The following is an 18,468-nucleotide window of genomic DNA, read 5'->3' on the forward strand; positions in this document are numbered from 1 at the left end:
GCCCCCTGGCGTTGTGGGCTCCAGCCCCCTGGCGTTGTGGGCTCCAGCCCCCTGGCGTTGTGGGCTCCAGCCCCCTCGCATGCTCCTCAGACCAGACAGAACCCCCATATCCACAGGCAGAGACCAGCCCCCTCGAGTGCTCCTTGCTGGGTGGAAAGCAGTACTTTCCGGTGGGTTAAGGGGTGGCAACTAATGTTTGCCGGAGGGTGCGGTGCAGAGGGGATCTGTGTTTGCCTCTGTTTTGGAGCAGGGAGGTGGCACCGAGTGTTTGATGGTGGGAAATGGGGAGTGGTGGTCTATGTTTGCTGGTGGGATACTTAATCAAACAAGAAGAACTGAGATATCACATGGTCATAAGTATTCAGCCCCTTTGCTGTGACCCTCATATGTAACTCACACACTGACAATTTCCTTCTGATCCTTCATGAGATGGTTCTACTCCGTCATTGGAGTCCAGCTGTGTTTAATTAAACTTGATTAGGAAAGGTCACAACTGTCTGTATAGGACTTCACAGTGCATGTCAGATCTGACCAAGGTTACAAAAGAATTTCTGCAGCACTCAAGGTTCCTGTGAGCACAGTGGCATCCATAATCCTTACATGGAAGAAGTTTGGGACGACCAAAACTCTTCCTTGACCTGGCCGTCCAGCCAAACTAAGCAATCGTGGGAGGAGAACCTTTGTGAGAGAGGTAAAGAAGAAGATCCCTGTGGCCGAGCTCCAGAGATGCAGATGGGAGTCGCCTATCACTGCAGCCGCCAGCAGTCCGGGCTTTATGGTAGCGTTTGCCAATGGAAGCCTCTCCTCACTGCAAGATGTATGTAAGCCGCCTACAGTGTGCAAAACACATGACACCTTTCTAACATAGCCAGCAGTGGTTAGCGGTCATCATGGGCGTGTCTATACCGCCTCTGCACATCAAAGTTAACATGTCTTGTGTGTCCTGACACCTCTCTATCATAGCCAGCAGTGGTCAGGGGTCAGCATGGGTGCTCTGACCTCTCTGTGACTACACCCCCCATACACAGCGAGATGCCATGTCCTGTGTGTCCTGACACCTTTCTATCATAGCCAGCAGTGGTCAGGGGTCAGCATGGGCGCTCTGACCCCTCTGTGACTACACCCCCCATACACAGCGAGCTGCCATATCCTGTGTGTCCTGACACCTTTCTATCATAGCCGTCAGGGGTCAGCATGGGTGCTCTGACCCCTCTGTGACTACACCCCTCATACACAGCGAGCTGCCATGTCCTGTGTGTCCTGACACCTTTCTATCATAGCCGTCAGGGGTCAGCATGGACGCTCTGACCTCTCTGTGACTACACCCCCCATACACAGCGAGCTGCCATGTCCTGTGTGTCCTGACACCTTTCTATCATAGCCAGCAGTGGTCAGGGGTCAGCATGGGCGCTCTGACCCCTCTGTGACTACACCCCCCCATACACAGCGAGCTGCCATGTCCTGTGTGTCCTGACACCTTTCTATCATAGCCAGCAGTGGTCAGGGGTCAGCATGGGTGCTCTGACCCCTCTGTGACTACACCCCTCATACACAGCGAGCCGCCATGTCCTGTGTGTCCTGACATCTTTCTATCATAGCCAGCAGTGGTCAGGGGTCAGCATGGGCGCTCTGACCCCTCTGTGTGGACAATCAGACTGATGAGCGATGCATGAAATAACATTTATTGTACCGGGGAAGTTTCTGGTTGTCGTATCTTTAGTACAGTTTGACTTCAACAACCAATCACAGTCATTGTTCAGCAATGTCTTCCACAACGCATATTTTATCTTCCTGGCGTCTCCTCCCGTCCTCCATCTTGTCGGAGCCCCTGCACAGGCCATTATAACAAGTTCTAGAACCTGACCCGTCTATTTCACAGCCTCCCCCTTCCCTGTACCATAAGAACTGTCCGGCCGCCTTCCTACTGCCATGTCTTATAGGAAGGTCACGTCATCCTGGGACTGCACCCAGCGCCAGTGGGCGTCGTACTCCAGTTGTACTTTGCTGGATGCCCTCCCGTTCTGTCCCAGCCTGAGTTTAGGTTTCTCCTCTGGTTCTAGGTCTTTTAGGGGGCCATTGGGCTGCCGGGTGAGGGGGTTCATGTAATCATCAGTGCTTGCCAGCGGGGGGCGCTGCGGGGTGGAGGACACGATGGGCTCGCTGGCGCTCAGGCTGTACTCGTCCAGGTCATCCGCCAGCGTGTCCAGGTAGCTGCCGATGGATATGCTGTCCAGCCGGTCCGCTGGGTCCTGCAGGCTGCTCCAGCTTCCACGCCGCGATGTCTCATGGCTGCCCGCCAGGCTGCTGGTCAGGCTGCTGCAGCGGCTCGTTAGCGCCCCCTTCTCCTCCAGGATCCATTTCACTGCTTCAATCCCCTCATTGACCAGGAGCAGCTGCTGCAAAATCTGGACATCGATGGCTCGTAGGCAAACCTGGGGGACAAGACATAGAGGGTCACATGACAGGAGGGAACCTCAGGGGCGGAGACAGTATCCAATGTGGGGGAGGAGCTATTGCTAAGGGGTGGGGACAGTGTGGCAGGGGAGGGGCGGCTGTGTATACTACACCAGCGGGGAAGAGGGGGCTGTATATAATACACCAATAGGGGAGTGGTTGTATATAATACATCAGTAGGGGGAAGTAACTGTAGAAAATGCATAATACACCATTGGGGAGGCTGTAAATAATACACCAATAAGGAAGGGGGGGCTGTATATAATACACCAGTAAGGAGGGGGAGGTATATAATATACCAGGGGGGATGTACATAATACACCAATAGGGGGCCATGTAATACACCTGTAAAGGGGGGGCTGTATATAATACACCAGTAGAGGGGGAACTGTATATAATACACCAGTAAAGGGGGGGGGGCTGTATATAATACACCAGTAAGGGGGGGGGGGGGGCTGTATATAATACACCTGTAGGGGGGGAGCTGTATATAATACACCAGTAGGGGGGGCTGTATATAATACACCTGTAAGGGGGGGGGGGCTGTATATAATACACCAGTAGGGGGGGGGCTGTATATAATACACCTGTAAGGGGGGGGGAGCTGTATATAATACACCTGTAAAGGGGGGGGCTGTATATAATACATCTGTAAAGGGGGGGAGCTGTATATAATACACCAGTAAAGGGGGGGGGGGGGGCTGTATATAATACACCAGTAAGGGGGGGGGCTGTATATAATACACCTGTAGGGGGGGAGCTGTATATAATACACCAGTAGGGGGGGCTGTATATAATACACCTGTAGGGGGGGAGCTGTATATAATACACCTGTAGGGGGGGAGCTGTATATAATACACCAGTAGGGGGGGCTGTATATAATACACCTGTAAGGGGGGGGGGGCTGTATATAATACACCAGTAGGGGGGGGCTGTATATAATACACCTGTAAGGGGGGGGGAGCTGTATATAATACACCTGTAAAGGGGGGGGCTGTATATAATACATCTGTAAAGGGGGGGAGCTGTATATAATACACCAGTAAAGGGGGGGGGGGCTGTATATAATACACCAGTAAGGGGGGGGGCTGTATATAATACACCTGTAGGGGGGGAGCTGTATATAATACACCAGTAGGGGGGGCTGTATATAATACACCTGTAGGGGGGGAGCTGTATATAATACACCTGTAGGGGGGGAGCTGTATATAATACACCAGTAGGGGGGGCTGTATATAATACACCTGTAAGGGGGGGGGGGCTGTATATAATACACCAGTAGGGGGGGGCTGTATATAATACACCTGTAAGGGGGGGGAGCTGTATATAATACACCTGTAAAGGGGGGGGCTGTATATAATACATCTGTAAAGGGGGGGAGCTGTATATAATACACCTGTAAAGGGAGGGGGGGCTGTATATAATACACCTGTAAGGGGGTGGGTGCTGTATATAAAACACCAGTGCGGGGGGGGGGAGCTGTATATAATACACCAGTACGGGGGGGAGCTGTATATAATACACCAGTGCGGGGGGGGGAGGCTGTATATAATCCCCCGGTGCTTTGGCCTCTCACCAGCTCCAGTCTCAGCGCCTCCATCTTGCGGTCCAGTCCTCGGGTCCCGGTGCCGTCGCTCCTCAGTGTCGGTTCTTCCCGCATCCAGCGCAGGAGACTCTCCGGGGTTTTCCTTCCCACCTTCCGCTCCACATCCCGCAGCTCCGGGGCCTCCATCTCTCCGCTCCGGTGTGTGATGTGCGGCAGCGGCCGCCAGGGGGAGCCCGAGCCTCCGGAGCAAACCACTGCGCCGCAGGGATAGGGGAACGGAATAGGCCACTAGCAGGAAGATAGCGGGGGGAGGTAGTGACGTCACGCTATGTCACTTGCGCGATACTAAATCATCCAGTAAGGTAGAAGAGGAAGAGCAGCCCCGACCCCTCCTCCAGGACTCCACCTCCAGTGCCCTCCATATCACTGCATCCAGGACTCCCACTCCTAGACTCCTCCTCCAGGACCCTCTATGTCACTGCCTCCAGGACTCCCACTCCTAGACTCCTCCTCCAGGGCCCTCCATGTCACTGCCTCCAGGACTCCCACTCCTAGACCCCTCCTCCAGAACTCTCCATGTCACTGGCTCCAGGACTCCCACTCCTAGACTCCTCCTCCAGGACTCGGCCTCCAGTAACCTCCATGTCAATGCCTCCAGGATGCACACTCCAAGACTCCTCCTCCAGGACTCTCCATGTCACTGCCTCCAGGGTTCACACTCTAAGACTCCTCCTCCAGGATACTTCATATCACTCCTTTTAAAACTCCTCCTCCAGCACTCCATGTTAATACCTCCAAGTCTCCTCCTTCAGGACTCCTCTAGGACCCTCCATGTCACTGCCTCCAGGACTCCCACTCCAAGACTCGTCCTCCAGGACCCTCCATGTGAATGCCTCCAGGACTTTTCCTCCACGACTCTACATATCACTGCCTCCAAGACTTCTCCTCGAGGATCCCCCAACTTAATGTCTCTGGGACTCCCCCTCCAGGACCTTCCATGTTAATGTCTTCAGCGATCCTCCTCCAGAACCCTCCATGTCACTGCCTCCAGGACCCCTCCTCAAGGACCCTTCATGTTCTCCTGGACTCCTCCTCCATAATATAAATAAATATTAATAAACAGTAAAAATCCTAAATATGTTAGGTATCGCCGTGTCCGAAAATGCCTGATCTATCAAAATATAATAACGTTTTTTCACTGCGTTTAACCCCGTAATGGAAAATAGCGCCCAAAGTTTTTGCCATTTTGAAAAAGATAAAAAAATCTATAAAAAGTGATCAAAAGGTCGCACAGTCCTAAAAATGATAACAATGAAAACGCCATCAAAAGTCGCAGAAAAAAAATGACACCACGCACAGCTCTAAATGTTATTGATTGGTGCCAGAAGATGGCAAAATAAAAAAAAATATTTTTGTACAGGAGGTTCTAATTTTTGTAAATGTATGAAAACATTATAAAACCTATACAAGTTTGGTATCCCCGTGATCGCTGAGACCCAAAGAATAAAGTAGACCTGTCATTTGGGGCGCACAGAGAAAGTCGTAAAATCCAAGCCCACAAGAAACTGGCCCAAATGCGTTTTTTCCCCATTTTCACTGCATTTGGAATTTTTTTCCCGCTTCCCAGTACACGACATGGAATATTAAATACCATCACTACGAAGTGCAATTTGTTACGCAGAAAATAAGCCATCACACAGCTCTGTACATGGAAAAATAAAAAAGTTATAGATTTTTGAAGGTGGGGGAGTGAAAAATGGGGTTAAGGGGTTAACTGGCACAGGTACCATAAACTTGGTGCAATGGTCTATGATGCCGAACCACCTTCACGTGACGTAGGGTCACAATTAGTGATGAGCGAGTATACTCGTCCAAGCTTGATGCTCGGTCGAGTATTAGCATACTCGGACCGGCTCGTTGCTCGGACGAGTATTTGCCCTGCTCGATAACGAGCATTTAATTAAAAAAAAAGAAGTGAAGAACAGTAAAAAAATATTTTTTTTATTTAATTTTACTGAAAAATGCTCGGGTCTCCCATTGATTTCAATGGGGCTCGTTACTCGAAACAAGCACTCGAGCATTGGGAAATGTTCGGCTCGAGTAACGAGCACCCGAGCATTTTAGTGCTCGCTCATCTCTAGTCACAATCTCCAGGGGGTGCTGGCTCACGATGGGTTGCTGTGGAGCTCGTTGGTTATGTCACTCTCCTCAAGCAATGGCACAGGACGGAAGTTGAACTTGGGCAGTTGGAGGCCCACCGCTGCTCAAGTGCCCTGAGCCACGCACCACTCAAGTGCGCCAAAGGGTTATTGTCAATAAGGACAGTAAAGAAGGAAGAAGCCAGGGAGTCCTTAAACTTTTCGGTCACTGCCCAGTTTAACACCAGGTCCTCCAACTTGAACAAGCTATAATTTTGATGGAACAGCTGGCGTAGTCTATGACCCTCTCAGTTCCGTTTTGGAGCTGGGATAGAACAGCCCCTAGGCCCTGTTTGCTGGTATTGGTGTAGAGTATGAAAGGCAGATTGTAGTCTGGACACCCTAACACCAGGCTCTGTGAACCTTTGCTTCAGCACCTGGAATGCAGCTACTTGCTCTTCTGTCTAGTTGATGGATATTCAGGACTGTTGGCTGTCCTTAGGAAGTCCCCATAGGACTTCGGGATAAACCAGGGGGCGGTAGCCACTGGCAAATCCGAAGAAGCTTTTGACATCCCGGATTGTAGATGGAGCAGGTCTGCCGTGGACAGCTGCAATCTTTTCAGCATATGGCTCTATTCCATCGGCACTCACCACATGTCCACAGGTATTTTATACTTGGCTGTAGCAGATGGCACTTAGATGGTTTTACCTTCAGCCCATGCTGGGTCAGGATTTGGAGAATTCCAGCCAGATATTGTAGGTAGTCCTCATGTGTTTTGGAGTAGATGATGATGTCATCCAGGTATAGTAGGACAGTTTCAAAGTTCCTGTGTCCCAAACATTTTCTATTAACTGCTGAAAAGTACCCCGGGCATTGCACAAGCCAAATCGCATGTTGTTCAACTTGGGTGGGATGGTGAAGGCCATCTTCACCCTATCTTCAGGTGGCATAGCCAACTGCCAGTAGCCAATGGTAAGGTTGAAGGTGGAGAAGAAAGCAGCCGACTCTAAGGCCATGAGGGAGATGAGGAAAAACCTGGGGGTCATAGTGGAGGGTAATGAAAAATGAGCTAGGGGTCATGGTGGAAGGAGTTGAGGAATAACCTGGGGGTCATAGTGGAGGGTTATGAAGAACTAGCTAGGGGTCATAGAGTTGAGTTGAGGAATAACCTGGGGGTCCTGGTGGAGGGAGAGGAGGAATAACTTGGGGATTATGGTGGAGCAGCATGAAGAATAACCTGGTGGTCATGGTGGAGGGAGATGAGGAATGTCCTGGAATCATGGTGGAGGGCGATGATGAAAAACCTGGGAGTCATAGAGGAGGGTAATGAAAAATGAGCTGGGGGTCATGGGAAGGAGTTGAGTAATAACCTGGGGATCATGGTAGAGGGAGATGAGGAATATCCTGCAGGTCATGGTGGAGGGAGATGAAGAATAACCTTGAGGTCATGGTGGAGGGAGATGAGGAATATCTTGGGGGTCATGGTAAAGGGACATAAAGGATAACCTGGGTGTCATGGTGGAGAGAGATGAGTAATAACCTGGGGGTCATGGTGGGTCATGGTGGAAGCCCACCCGTGCTGCATGATACAGGGCAGGGAATAGGGATGGTTGGGCATGTCCGGCCACCTTGGCCGTCTGGAAGCTGAATGCACTGCAGCTTTTGTGCCCCTGTTTGTGCAGCTGTTAGGAGAAAATTAGAAGGGTCTGAATACACAATAAAAATTTTTGATAAAAAATGAAGGTTCTGAATATCTGGTTCATGAGCATAAATTGGCTATGGATCTCTTGGAATTGGTGTTATACAACAATTATGTTTTATTTGGTTTATTGATCACGTTTGTATACGCCCATTTTTATGTAAAATTCATATCATGTATTTGCTATTTAAACCCAGATGGGTTCACTTGTAAAATTGCTTGACAAAGGGGGTATCACCGAAACGATGCTGCGACTTCAATAAAATCCACGCATCTGCCAGAATTTTCTCTACCTTAAGATAAGGTTAAAAAACCTTATGCAAATGATTCTGAGGGGCTCCAGGCACAATATATGTCAATGGAGCCTGGAGCCACTCAGACTCATTTAAATCATTTTTAAAACCTATTTTTCTTAAAAACAAGGGCTTAAAGGGGTTATCCGAGTTAACTAATAAATTAGGGCCGAGCTGGAGCAGGCTATTTAAAAATAATTAACATGTACTTACCTCCTCCGGCACTGCTGATGTCCCGCGCCGCGGTCCATCTCATCCGTGCCCCTGATTGTTTACGGGGGCACAGAAGCCGCGCACAGGGAGGTTCCCGGCCGTTGATGTGGCCGGCTCCTCTTATCCGTCCCTATCTCCCAGCATTGTAAACGCTGAGAGATGGTGTCGGATGGGAGCTTGCACCCTTGTAATCAAACCGGCGCACAGATCAGAAGGACAACGGCGCGCGACATCAGCAGCACTGGACGAGGTAAGTATACGTTTATTATTTTTAAATAGCCCACCCCAGCACTGCCCTAAAATATGCCTAAACTCGGATAACCCCTTTAAGAATCTAAGAGAAGACCAGATTCTGCCAGAGGGGACTTACAATCCTTCATCATGGTGGCACCACTTATAGACTACATAAGAGAGGCATGGAGTGAGGAGCGGGTAGTTCACCAGAATATTGTTGAGAGAGAAAGGCCAAAGCCGTATCTAACTGGAGGAAAGCCCAGCACAGTATGAATTCCACCCTCCCCATATAAAATCAAACATGTCCATTTAATTTTTTATTGATGCTGTTAACCCCTTAAGGACGCAGCCATTTTGTAGCTTAAGGCTCAGCCCGATTTTTTGGATTCTGACTTGCTTCGCTTTATATGGTTATAACTTTTGAACACTGTTACTTATCAAAGCGATTCTGAGATTGTTTTTTTCCCCACATGTTGTACTTCATTTTAGTGGTAAATTTTGGCTGATAAGTTTTGCGTTTATTTACAAAAAAAAAGAAAATATGATACATTTTTTGAAAAATTTGCCATTTTCGAAATTCTAAATCATTGCGTTTTCAGGCAGATAGATTTACCACCTAAATAAGTTGCTGAATAACATTTCCCATTTGTCTACTTTACATTTTCATAATTTCTGAAATGTCTGGATAATTTATTTTGATGTCACGCGGCTTACAAATAGAATATCGCTTTTCCGGATTTTCAGAATTGACTATTTTGGAGATAAATACAGTTTTGAATGAAATTTTACATATTTAGCATCAAAACCCCCTATATAATCTACCCATTTTCAAATCTGCACCCCTCAAGCTATCAGAAACAGCTTTTATGAAGATTGTTAACCCCTTGAGATCTTCATAGTAATTGAATCAAAATGGAGGTGAAATTTAGAATGGTCATATTGTTCCCTTATACGTTCATTTAGCCCTAAAATTTACACATTTCCAAAATATAAAAAGAGAAAACCCACCATACAATTTGTTCTGCAATTTCTCCTGAGTACAAAGACCCCCCACATGTGGCCGTTACTTGTTTTATGGGGACACAGCGAGGCGCAGAAGGGAAGGAGGGCGCTGCAGCTGCCAGGATTTTAGTTTCCTCATTGGCCCCTTTTGAAGGCTATAAAATTTTCGCTTTTTCGTTATTGGGGCCATGTGACGGCATTTTTTTTGCGGGACGAGATGCTTTTTCCATTGTTACCATTTTGGGGTTAGTACCACCTATTGTTGAAAATTTAGGAACTTTTTTTGAGGGCAGGAGTAGAAAAGCATCAATTCTGTACTGGATTTTTTACTTTTTTTTTTTTTGGTGTTCACCGTATAGCCTAATAATCATGTTATCTTTATTCTATGGGTCGATACGATTACGGGGATACCAGACATGAATATATTTTCTTACGTTTTACTAAATTTGTCAAACAAAACCCTAATGTGGGGAAAAATCTATCATTTATGTATTGCCGTCTTCCAAGTGGCATACCATTGTTACATTTTTGGCTACGGAGCTGGTTGATGGCTTGTTTTTTGCGGGACATGTTGTACTTTGCACCAGTATCATGTCTGAGTACATATGGTTTTTTGATCGCATTTTATAGCATTTTTTGTGGGATTGAAAAGGTAAAAATCATAATTTTTGGAGGGTTTATAACAGTTTTTTTTTACGGCGTTTATCGTGGGGGTTCAATAATAATTTACTTTTATTCTACGGTTGTTACGGACGCGGTGATACTATATATGTGGGGTTTGTGTTATGATTTAGACTTTTTTTGAGTTATATGTCTCTTTATATGTTTTGGGGGTTTGGGGCATTTTTAGTGATTTATGACTTTATTTTTTTATTGAATAACTTTTTTTTTTTTAACTTTTTCACTTTTATACCATGGGACATGAAGAAGCAATCATCTGATTGCTTCTTCATGATAATATTCTGCAATACTCATGTATTGCAGAGTATTATCAGTGTCAGCCTATACACTTGCATAGGCTGGCACTGTGCCAGTAAGATGACGTCACAGACGCCATCTTACCGGCAATTCTTGCAGGTAACTCTGGGGTCCAGATCGGACCCCAGAGTTACTATAGCAACGATCGGCGCCCCCCGAAAACGGTTCGGGGGGGCCGATCGTGGGGGAAAGACCCCCCAGATGCATGTTAGATGCCGCGGTCGCGCTGACCGCGGCATTTAACGGGTTAAGCACCCGCGATCGGAGACAACTCCGATTGCGGGTGTTACACTGGGGTGCCGGCTATTAGTTACAGCCGGCACCCCGTGTTTCCCGATGCCGGTTCGGCTCTGATCCAGAGCCGAGCCGGCATAAGCGCCGTGGCGGATATATCCGCCACTGAGCGCTAAGTCACTGCGCTCCGTGGCGGATATATCCGCCACGGAGCGTGAAGGGGTTAAAGGGGTTTTCCCACTAACAATTGTGAGGCCCTATCCACAGGACTTGTTGATCAGTGGGGTCTCAGTGGTGAGACCCCCACAGTTCACAAAAATGAGGGGTCCGATGTACTTCAGTCAGACCCTTCGTTGCTCCGTCAGACTAATGGAGCAGACGGGAGCGCATGACCGTTTTGCTCCATTAATCTCTATGGAGCTGATGGACATCGGTGAGCACAGAGCTCATAGAGATGAATGGAGCAGAATGGTCATGCGCGGCCACCTGCTCCATTAGTCTGATGGAGTGACGAGGGGTCCCATCGGAACCCTTGTTTTCATGATCTGTGGGGGTCTCAGCACCGAGACCCCCACTGATCAGCAAGTTAGTGTATAGGGCCTAACTATTGTTCGTGGGAAAACCCCCAAAGTGTTCCATTGTCCTCACATCTCTTATGTGGTAATAGAGATCTATAGGAGAAGGCGGTAGCGAGCGCTTCCCATGTAAGGCAATGAGGCACTTAGCAGCTGTCAAGACATGAAGGAGCAGTATGGCGTCAGTTTCCCTAACTGTATCAGAGATGAAGCGGTGAGGACGCCTTGGGACGACTTTCTCCATTCCACAAAGAAATTCTTGGTGCAGGATCCAACGTTTTTGTGAAAAGATCTATTTTATTATCGTTATAAAACCACAGGTTAAACATAAAAACAAAGTATAAAACGAATTGGCGATACACATTTCAAATCCGGAACGGATTCTTCTTCAGTTGCTGCGTACAAACAGGACGAAAGGTCAGTATTAACCCGGAAGGGGTAATATTAAAAATGCTCATCTCATTCCAGGTCAAATCGGTGCTGTCTACAGTCAGCCTGAAGGTCATGCTTGATGTCAAGGGAACTGCCTTATAAGGCAGCTAAAAGAGGCGTGGTTTTCTTTATCTGATCCAGGAAAATTTACATATTTTCCCAGAATCAACCTGGCTATAAAACTTCACACGTCTACACAGCGGCCTTAATTTTCAGCCTCCGTAAGGAAAACTTACCCTAGTCACAAGCCTCTCACCAGTTCCCTACACTGTACTGAAGAGCCCCAAACAGGTTGAAGCAGCACTGTCTACAGTTGGAAGTCTGTTCCTTATGGAATAGATATACTGGTTTGGTTTTAACCTTGTATCATGTCATTAGGCTTCATGAAGGTCATGCTTGATGTCAAAGCTAAGGTAGTTAAGAGGCGTGGTTTTCCTTCTCCCATCCTGGAAAACTCTGCATATTTCTCATCTCCCTCCAACTGATACATAGCACTGAAAACTACAAGTATGGTAACAGATGGGTTAAACTACAACTACGGAAGGTAAAAATTGGAATAACTAATTATGCTTATTTTTTTATATATAGACTCGTGTACATTTGCAAAGAGTTTTTATGTTATCTCCGTGTTTGTGTGGGTTTCCTCCGGGTCCTCCGGTTTCCTCCCACACTCCAAAACATACTGGTAGGTTGATTAGATTGTGAGCCCCATTGGGGACAGGGACTGATATGACAAGCTCTGTGCAGCGCTGCGTAATCTGTGTGCGCTATATAAATAAAGAATTATTATATATGTATATGTATATATATATATATATATATATATATATATATATACACTCACCGGCCACTTTATTAGGTACACCATGCTAGTAACGGGTTGGATCCCCTTTTGCCTTCAGAACTGCCTCAATTCTTCGTGGCATAGATACAACAAGGTGCTGGAAGCTCCTCAGAGATTTTGGTCCATATTGACATGATGGCATCACACAGTTGCCGCAGATTTGTCGGCTGCACATCCATGATGCGAATCTCCTGTTCCACCACATCCCAAAGATGCTCTATTGGATTGAGATCTGGTGACTGTGGAGGCCATTTGAGTCCAGTGACCTCATTGTCATGTTCAAGAAACCAGTCTGAGATGATTCCAGCTTTATGACATGGCGCATTATCCTGCTGAAAGTAGCCATCAGATGTTACAGGGTACATTGTGCTCATAAAGGGATGGACATGGTCAGCAACAATACTCAGGTAGGCTGTGGCGTTGTACCAAAGAGTGCCAAGAAAATATTCCCCACACCATGACACCACCAACACCAGCCTGAACCGCTGATACAAGGCAGGATGGATCCATGACACCACCACCACCAGCCTGAACCGTTGATACAAGGCAGGATGGATCCATGCTTTCATGTTGTTGACGCCAAATTCTGACCCTACCATCCGAATGTCGCAGCAGAAATCGAGACTCATCAGACCAGGCAACGTTTTTCCAATCTTCTACTGTCCAATTTCGATGAGCTTGTGCAAATTGTAGCCTCAGTTTCCTGTTCTTAGCTGAAAGGAGAGGCACCCGGTGTGGTCTTCTGCTGCTGTAGCCCATCTGCCTCAAAGTTGGACGTACTGTGCGTTCAGAGATGCTCTTCTGCCTACCTTGGATGTAACGGGTGGCGATTTGAGTCACTGTTGCCTTTCTATCAGCTCGAACCAGTCTGCCCATTCTCCTCTGACATCAACAAGGCATTTCCGCCCACAGAACTGCCGCTCACTGGATGTTTTTTCTTTTTCGGACCATTCTCTGTAAACCCTAGAGATGGTTGTGCGTGAAAATCCCAGTAGATCAGCAGTTTCTGAAATACCCAGACCAGCCCTTCTGGCACCAACAACCATGCCACGTTCAAAGGCCACAAATCACCTTTCTTCCCCATACTGATGCTCGGTTTGAACTGCAGGAGATTGTCTTGACCATGTCTACATGCCTGAATGCACTGAGTTGCCGCCATGTGATTGGCTGATTAGAAATTAAGTGTTAACGAGCAGTTGGACAGGTGTACCTGATAAAGTGGCCGGTGAGTGTATATATATATATATATAGGGCTGATATTAGACTAAGATAGTCTGAGACTTAATTTAACCCTTCTGGTTTCATTTTAAAAATCCATTAGATTTCACGTCTTTTCAATGTCTCGAATCGATGAGAGTGACTCTCAGGTACTTGATCTATTGGAATAATATTACTATCACATTCTCCTTTGTGCTTTATTCCTGTATGTCTTGATAACCCCTGTTTTATGTTGCTGTGGTTTATCTTGAAAAGGTGTTGGTTCAGTCTACAGTGTAGGGACTGGTTGCTCCTCCCTACACATTGACGCTATTGAATAGACTGTGAATCTCGAGTGACAATTCACTTTGGTTTTATTATAAATACTTCTCCACTTGAATTAGATGGGAAGGTAGTTTTATTGTGTTGCATCTCTCCACATTGGCTTCTTTTTTATATAGCATTTGGATACTTTGTTGCCATTAGTTTCATTACCTATATTTGTTTCTATATTGTCTTGTCATGGCTCCTTTTTTATTGTATTTGGGTCGCCTATAATTATCTGATTTCTTATACAGTCTTTCTTATTAATAATGGTTCAGTCTCATCTACAGTTTTTCTGATCAATCCAGACTCCTCTGTCCTCCTCCTCCTCCAGACTCCTCTGTCTTCCTCCTCCTCCAGACTCCTCTGTCTTCCTCCTCCTCCAGACTCCTCTGTCCTCCTCCACACTCCTCTGTCCTCCTCCACACTCCTCTGTCCTCCTCCTCCTCCACACTCCTCTGTCCTCCTCCTCCTCCACACTCCTCTGTCCTCCTCCTCCTCCACACTCCTCTGTCCTCCTCCACCTACAGACTCCTCTGTCCTCCTCCTCCTACAGACTCCTCTGTCCTCCTCCTCCTACAGACTCCTCTGTCCTCCTCCTCCTACAGACTCCTCTGTCCTCCTCCTCCAGACTCCTCCACACTCCTCTGTCCTCCTCCACACTCCTCTGTCCTCCTCCACACTCCTCTGTCCTCCTCCACACTCCTCTGGTCTCCTCCACACTCATCTGGTCTCCTCCACACTCCTCTGTCCTCCTCCTCCTCCAGACTCCTCTGTCCTCCTCCTCCTCCTCCAGACTCCTCCACACTCCTCTGTCCTCCTCCTCCTCCACACTCCTCTGGTCTCCTCCACACTCCTCTGTCCTCCTCCTCCTCCTCCAGACTCCTCTGTCCTCCTCCAGACTCCTCTGTCCTCCTCCTCCAGACTCCTCTGTCCTCCTCCTCCAGACTCCTCTGTCCTCCTCCTCCACACTCCTCTGTCCTCCTCCTCCACACTCCTCTGTCCTCCTCCTCCACACTCCTCTGTCCTCCTCCTCCACACTCCTCTGTCCTCCTCCTCCACACTCCTCTGTCCTCCTCCTCCACACTCCTCTGTCCTCCTCCTCCACACTCCTCTGTCCTCCTCCTCCTCCACACTCCTCTGTCCTCCTCCTCCTCCACACTCCTCTGTCCTCCTCCTCCTCCACACTCCTCTGTCCTCCTCCTCCTCCACACTCCTCTGTCCTCCTCCTCCTCCACACTCCTCTGTCCTCCTCCTCCTCCACACTCCTCTGTCCTCCTCCTCCTCCACACTCCTCTGTCCTCCTCCTCCTCCACACTCCTCTGTCCTCCTCCTCCTCCACACTCCTCTGTCCTCCTCCTCCTCCACACTCCTCTGTCCTCCTCCTCCTCCACACTCCTCTGTCCTCCTCCTCCTCCACACTCCTCTGTCCTCCTCCTCCTCCACACTCCTCTGCCCTCCTCCTACAGACTCCTCTGACCTCGTCCTCCTCCTCCTACAGAATCCTCTGTCCTCCTACAGACTCCTCTGTCCTCCTCCTCCAGACTCCTCTGTCCTCCTCCTCCTCCTACAGACTCCTCTGTCCTCCTCCTACAGGCTCCTCTGTGCTCCTCCTACAGGCTCCTCTGTGCTCCTCCTACAGGCTCCTCTGTCCTCCTCCTACAGGCTCCTCTGTCCTCCTCCTCCTACAGACTCCTCTGTCTTCCTCCTCCTACAGACTCCTCTGTCTTCCTCCTCCTACAGACTCCTCTGTTCTCCTCCTCCTACAGACTCCTCTGTCCTCCTCCTCCTACAGACTCCTCTGTCCTCCTCCTCCTCCTCCAGACTCCTCTGTCCTCCTCCTCCTCCACACTCCTCTGGTCTCCTCTGTCCTCCTCCAGACTCCTCTGTCCTCCTCCTCCAGACTCCTCTGCCCTCCTCCTACAGACTCCTCTGCCCTCCTCCTACAGACTCCTCTGCCCTCGTCCTCCTCCTCCTACAGAATCCTCTGTCCTCCTACAGACTCCTCTGTCCTCCTCCTCCTCCACACTCCTCTGGTCTCCTCCACACTCCTCTGTCCTCCTCCTCCTCCTCCAGACTCCTCTGTCCTCCTCCAGCTCCTCTGTCCTCCTCCTCCTGACTCCTCTGTCCTCCTCCTCCTGACTCCTCTGTCCTCCTCCTCCACACTCCTCTGTCCTCCTCCTCCACACTCCTCTGTCCTCCTCCTCCACACTCCTCTGTCCTCCTCCTCCACACTCCTCTGTCCTCCTCCTCCTCCACACTCCTCTGTCCTCCTCCTCCTACAGACTCCTCTGCCCTCCTCCTACAGACTCCTCTGCCCTCCTCCTACAGACTCCTCTGCCCTCCTCCTACAGACTCCTCTGCCCTCCTCCTACAGACTCCTACAGAATCCTCTGTCCTCCTACAGACTCCTCTGTCCTCCTCCTCCTCCACACTCCTCTGGTCTCCTCCACACTCCTCTGTCCTCCTCCTCCTCCTCCTGACTCCTCTGTCCTCCTCCTCCTGACTCCTCTGTCCTCCTCCTCCTGACTCCTCTGTCCTCCTCCTCCTGACTCCTCTGTCCTCCTCCTCCACACTCCTCTGTCCTCCTCCTCCACACTCCTCTGTCCTCCTCCTCCACACTCCTCTGTCCTCCTCCTCCTCCACACTCCTCTGTCCTCCTCCTCCTCCACACTCCTCTGTCCTCCTCCTACAGACTCCTCTGCCCTCCTCCTACAGACTCCTCTGCCCTCCTCCTACAGACTCCTCTGCCCTCCTCCTACAGACTCCTCTGCCCTCCTCCTACAGACTCCTCTGCCCTCGTCCTCCTCCTCCTACAGAATCCTCTGTCCTCCTACAGACTCCTCTGTCCTCCTCCTCCTACAGACTCCTCTGTCCTCCTCCTCCTCCTACAGACTCCTCTGTCCTCCTCCTCCTCCTACAGACTCCTCTGTCCTCCTCCTCCTCCTACAGACTCCTCTGTCCTCGTCCTCCTCCTACAGACTCCTCTGTCCTCCTCCTCCTCCTACAGACTCCTCTGTCCTCCTCCTACAGACTCCTCTGTCCTCCTCCTACAGACTCCTCTGTCCTCCTCCTACAGACTCCTCTGTCCTCCTCCTACAGACTCCTCTGTCCTCCTCCTACAGACTCCTCTGTCCTCCTGCTCCAGACTCCTCTGTCCTCCTCCTACAGACTCCTCTGTCCTCCTCCTACAGACTCCTCTGTCCTCCTCCTACAGACTCCTCTGTCCTCCTCCTACAGACTCCTCTGTCCTCCTCCTCCTCCTACAGACTCCTCTGTCCTCCTCCTACAGACTCCTCTGTCCTCCTCCTACAGACTCCTCTGTCCTCCTCCTCCTCCTACAGACTCCTCCTCCAGACTCCTCTGTCCTCCTCCTCCAGACTCCTCTGTCCTCCTGCTCCAGACTCCTCTGTCCTCCTCCTCCAGACTCCTCTGTCCTCCTCCTACAGACTCCTCTGTCCTCCTCCTCCTACAGACTCCTCTGTCCTCCTCCTCCTACAGACTCCTCTGTCCTCCTCCTCCTACAGACTCCTCTGTCCTCCTCCTCCTCCTACAGACTCCTCTGTCCTCCTCCTCCTCCTACAGACTCCTCTGTCCTCCTCCTCCTCCTACAGACTCCTCTGTCCTCCTCCTCCTCCTACAGACTCCTCTGTCCTCCTCCTCCTCCTACAGACTCCTCTGTCCTCCTCCTCCTCCTACAGACTCCTCTGTCCTCCTCCTCCTCCTACAGACTCCTCTGTCCTCCTCCTCCTCCTACAGACTCCTCTGTCCTCCTCCTCCTTCTACAGACTCCTCTGTCCTCCTCCTCCTCCTACAGACTCCTCTGGCCTCCTCCTCCTTCTACAGACTCCTCTGTCCTCCTCCTCCTCCTACAGACTCCTCTGTCCTCCTCCTACAGACTCCTCTGTCCTCCTCCTACAGACTCCTCTGTCCTCCTCCTCCTACAGACTCCTCTGTCCTCCTCCTACAGACTCCTCTGTCCTCCTCCTCCTCCTACAGACTCCTCTGTCCTCCTCCTACAGACTCCTCTGTCCTCCTCCTACAGACTCCTCTGTCCTCCTCCTCCTACAGACTCCTCTGTCCTCCTCCTACAGACTCCTCTGTCCTCCTCCTCCACACTCCTCTGTCCTCCTCCAGCTTCATTCTCACTACAGGCAGTGTCGCATTGGTCGGCAGTGGCTGACACCAGAGAGCAGTTCTTCGCACTCCGCTGCAGTTTTCAGTTGCTGAGGTCGTCCCTCAGACCACGCCTCCAGCAGGGCGGGGCTAGAAGCTCATCTGACTTCATGGTGTACGGAAGCC

At 49.6% G+C, this 18,468-nt stretch overlaps 1 protein-coding gene across 1 annotated transcript; it reads right to left on the bottom strand.

Annotated features, from left to right (window-relative positions):
- Positions 1–1,661: 1,661 nt before the first annotated feature.
- LURAP1 (leucine rich adaptor protein 1) lies at positions 1,662–4,294 on the bottom strand. Its single transcript, XM_072127674.1, has 2 exons — positions 4,031–4,294; positions 1,662–2,432 (listed from the first exon to the last, which is right to left on the bottom strand). Exons 1-2 carry the CDS (start codon positions 4,184–4,186, stop codon positions 1,935–1,937), a joined length of 654 nt encoding a protein of 217 aa, XP_071983775.1. The 5' UTR covers positions 4,187–4,294; the 3' UTR covers positions 1,662–1,934.
- Between the last annotated feature and the right edge of the window lie 14,174 nt (positions 4,295–18,468).

Source organism: Engystomops pustulosus, chromosome 10 (genome assembly GCF_040894005.1).
Source record: "Engystomops pustulosus chromosome 10, aEngPut4.maternal, whole genome shotgun sequence".
NCBI classification, from domain to species: domain Eukaryota; kingdom Metazoa; phylum Chordata; class Amphibia; order Anura; family Leptodactylidae; genus Engystomops; species Engystomops pustulosus.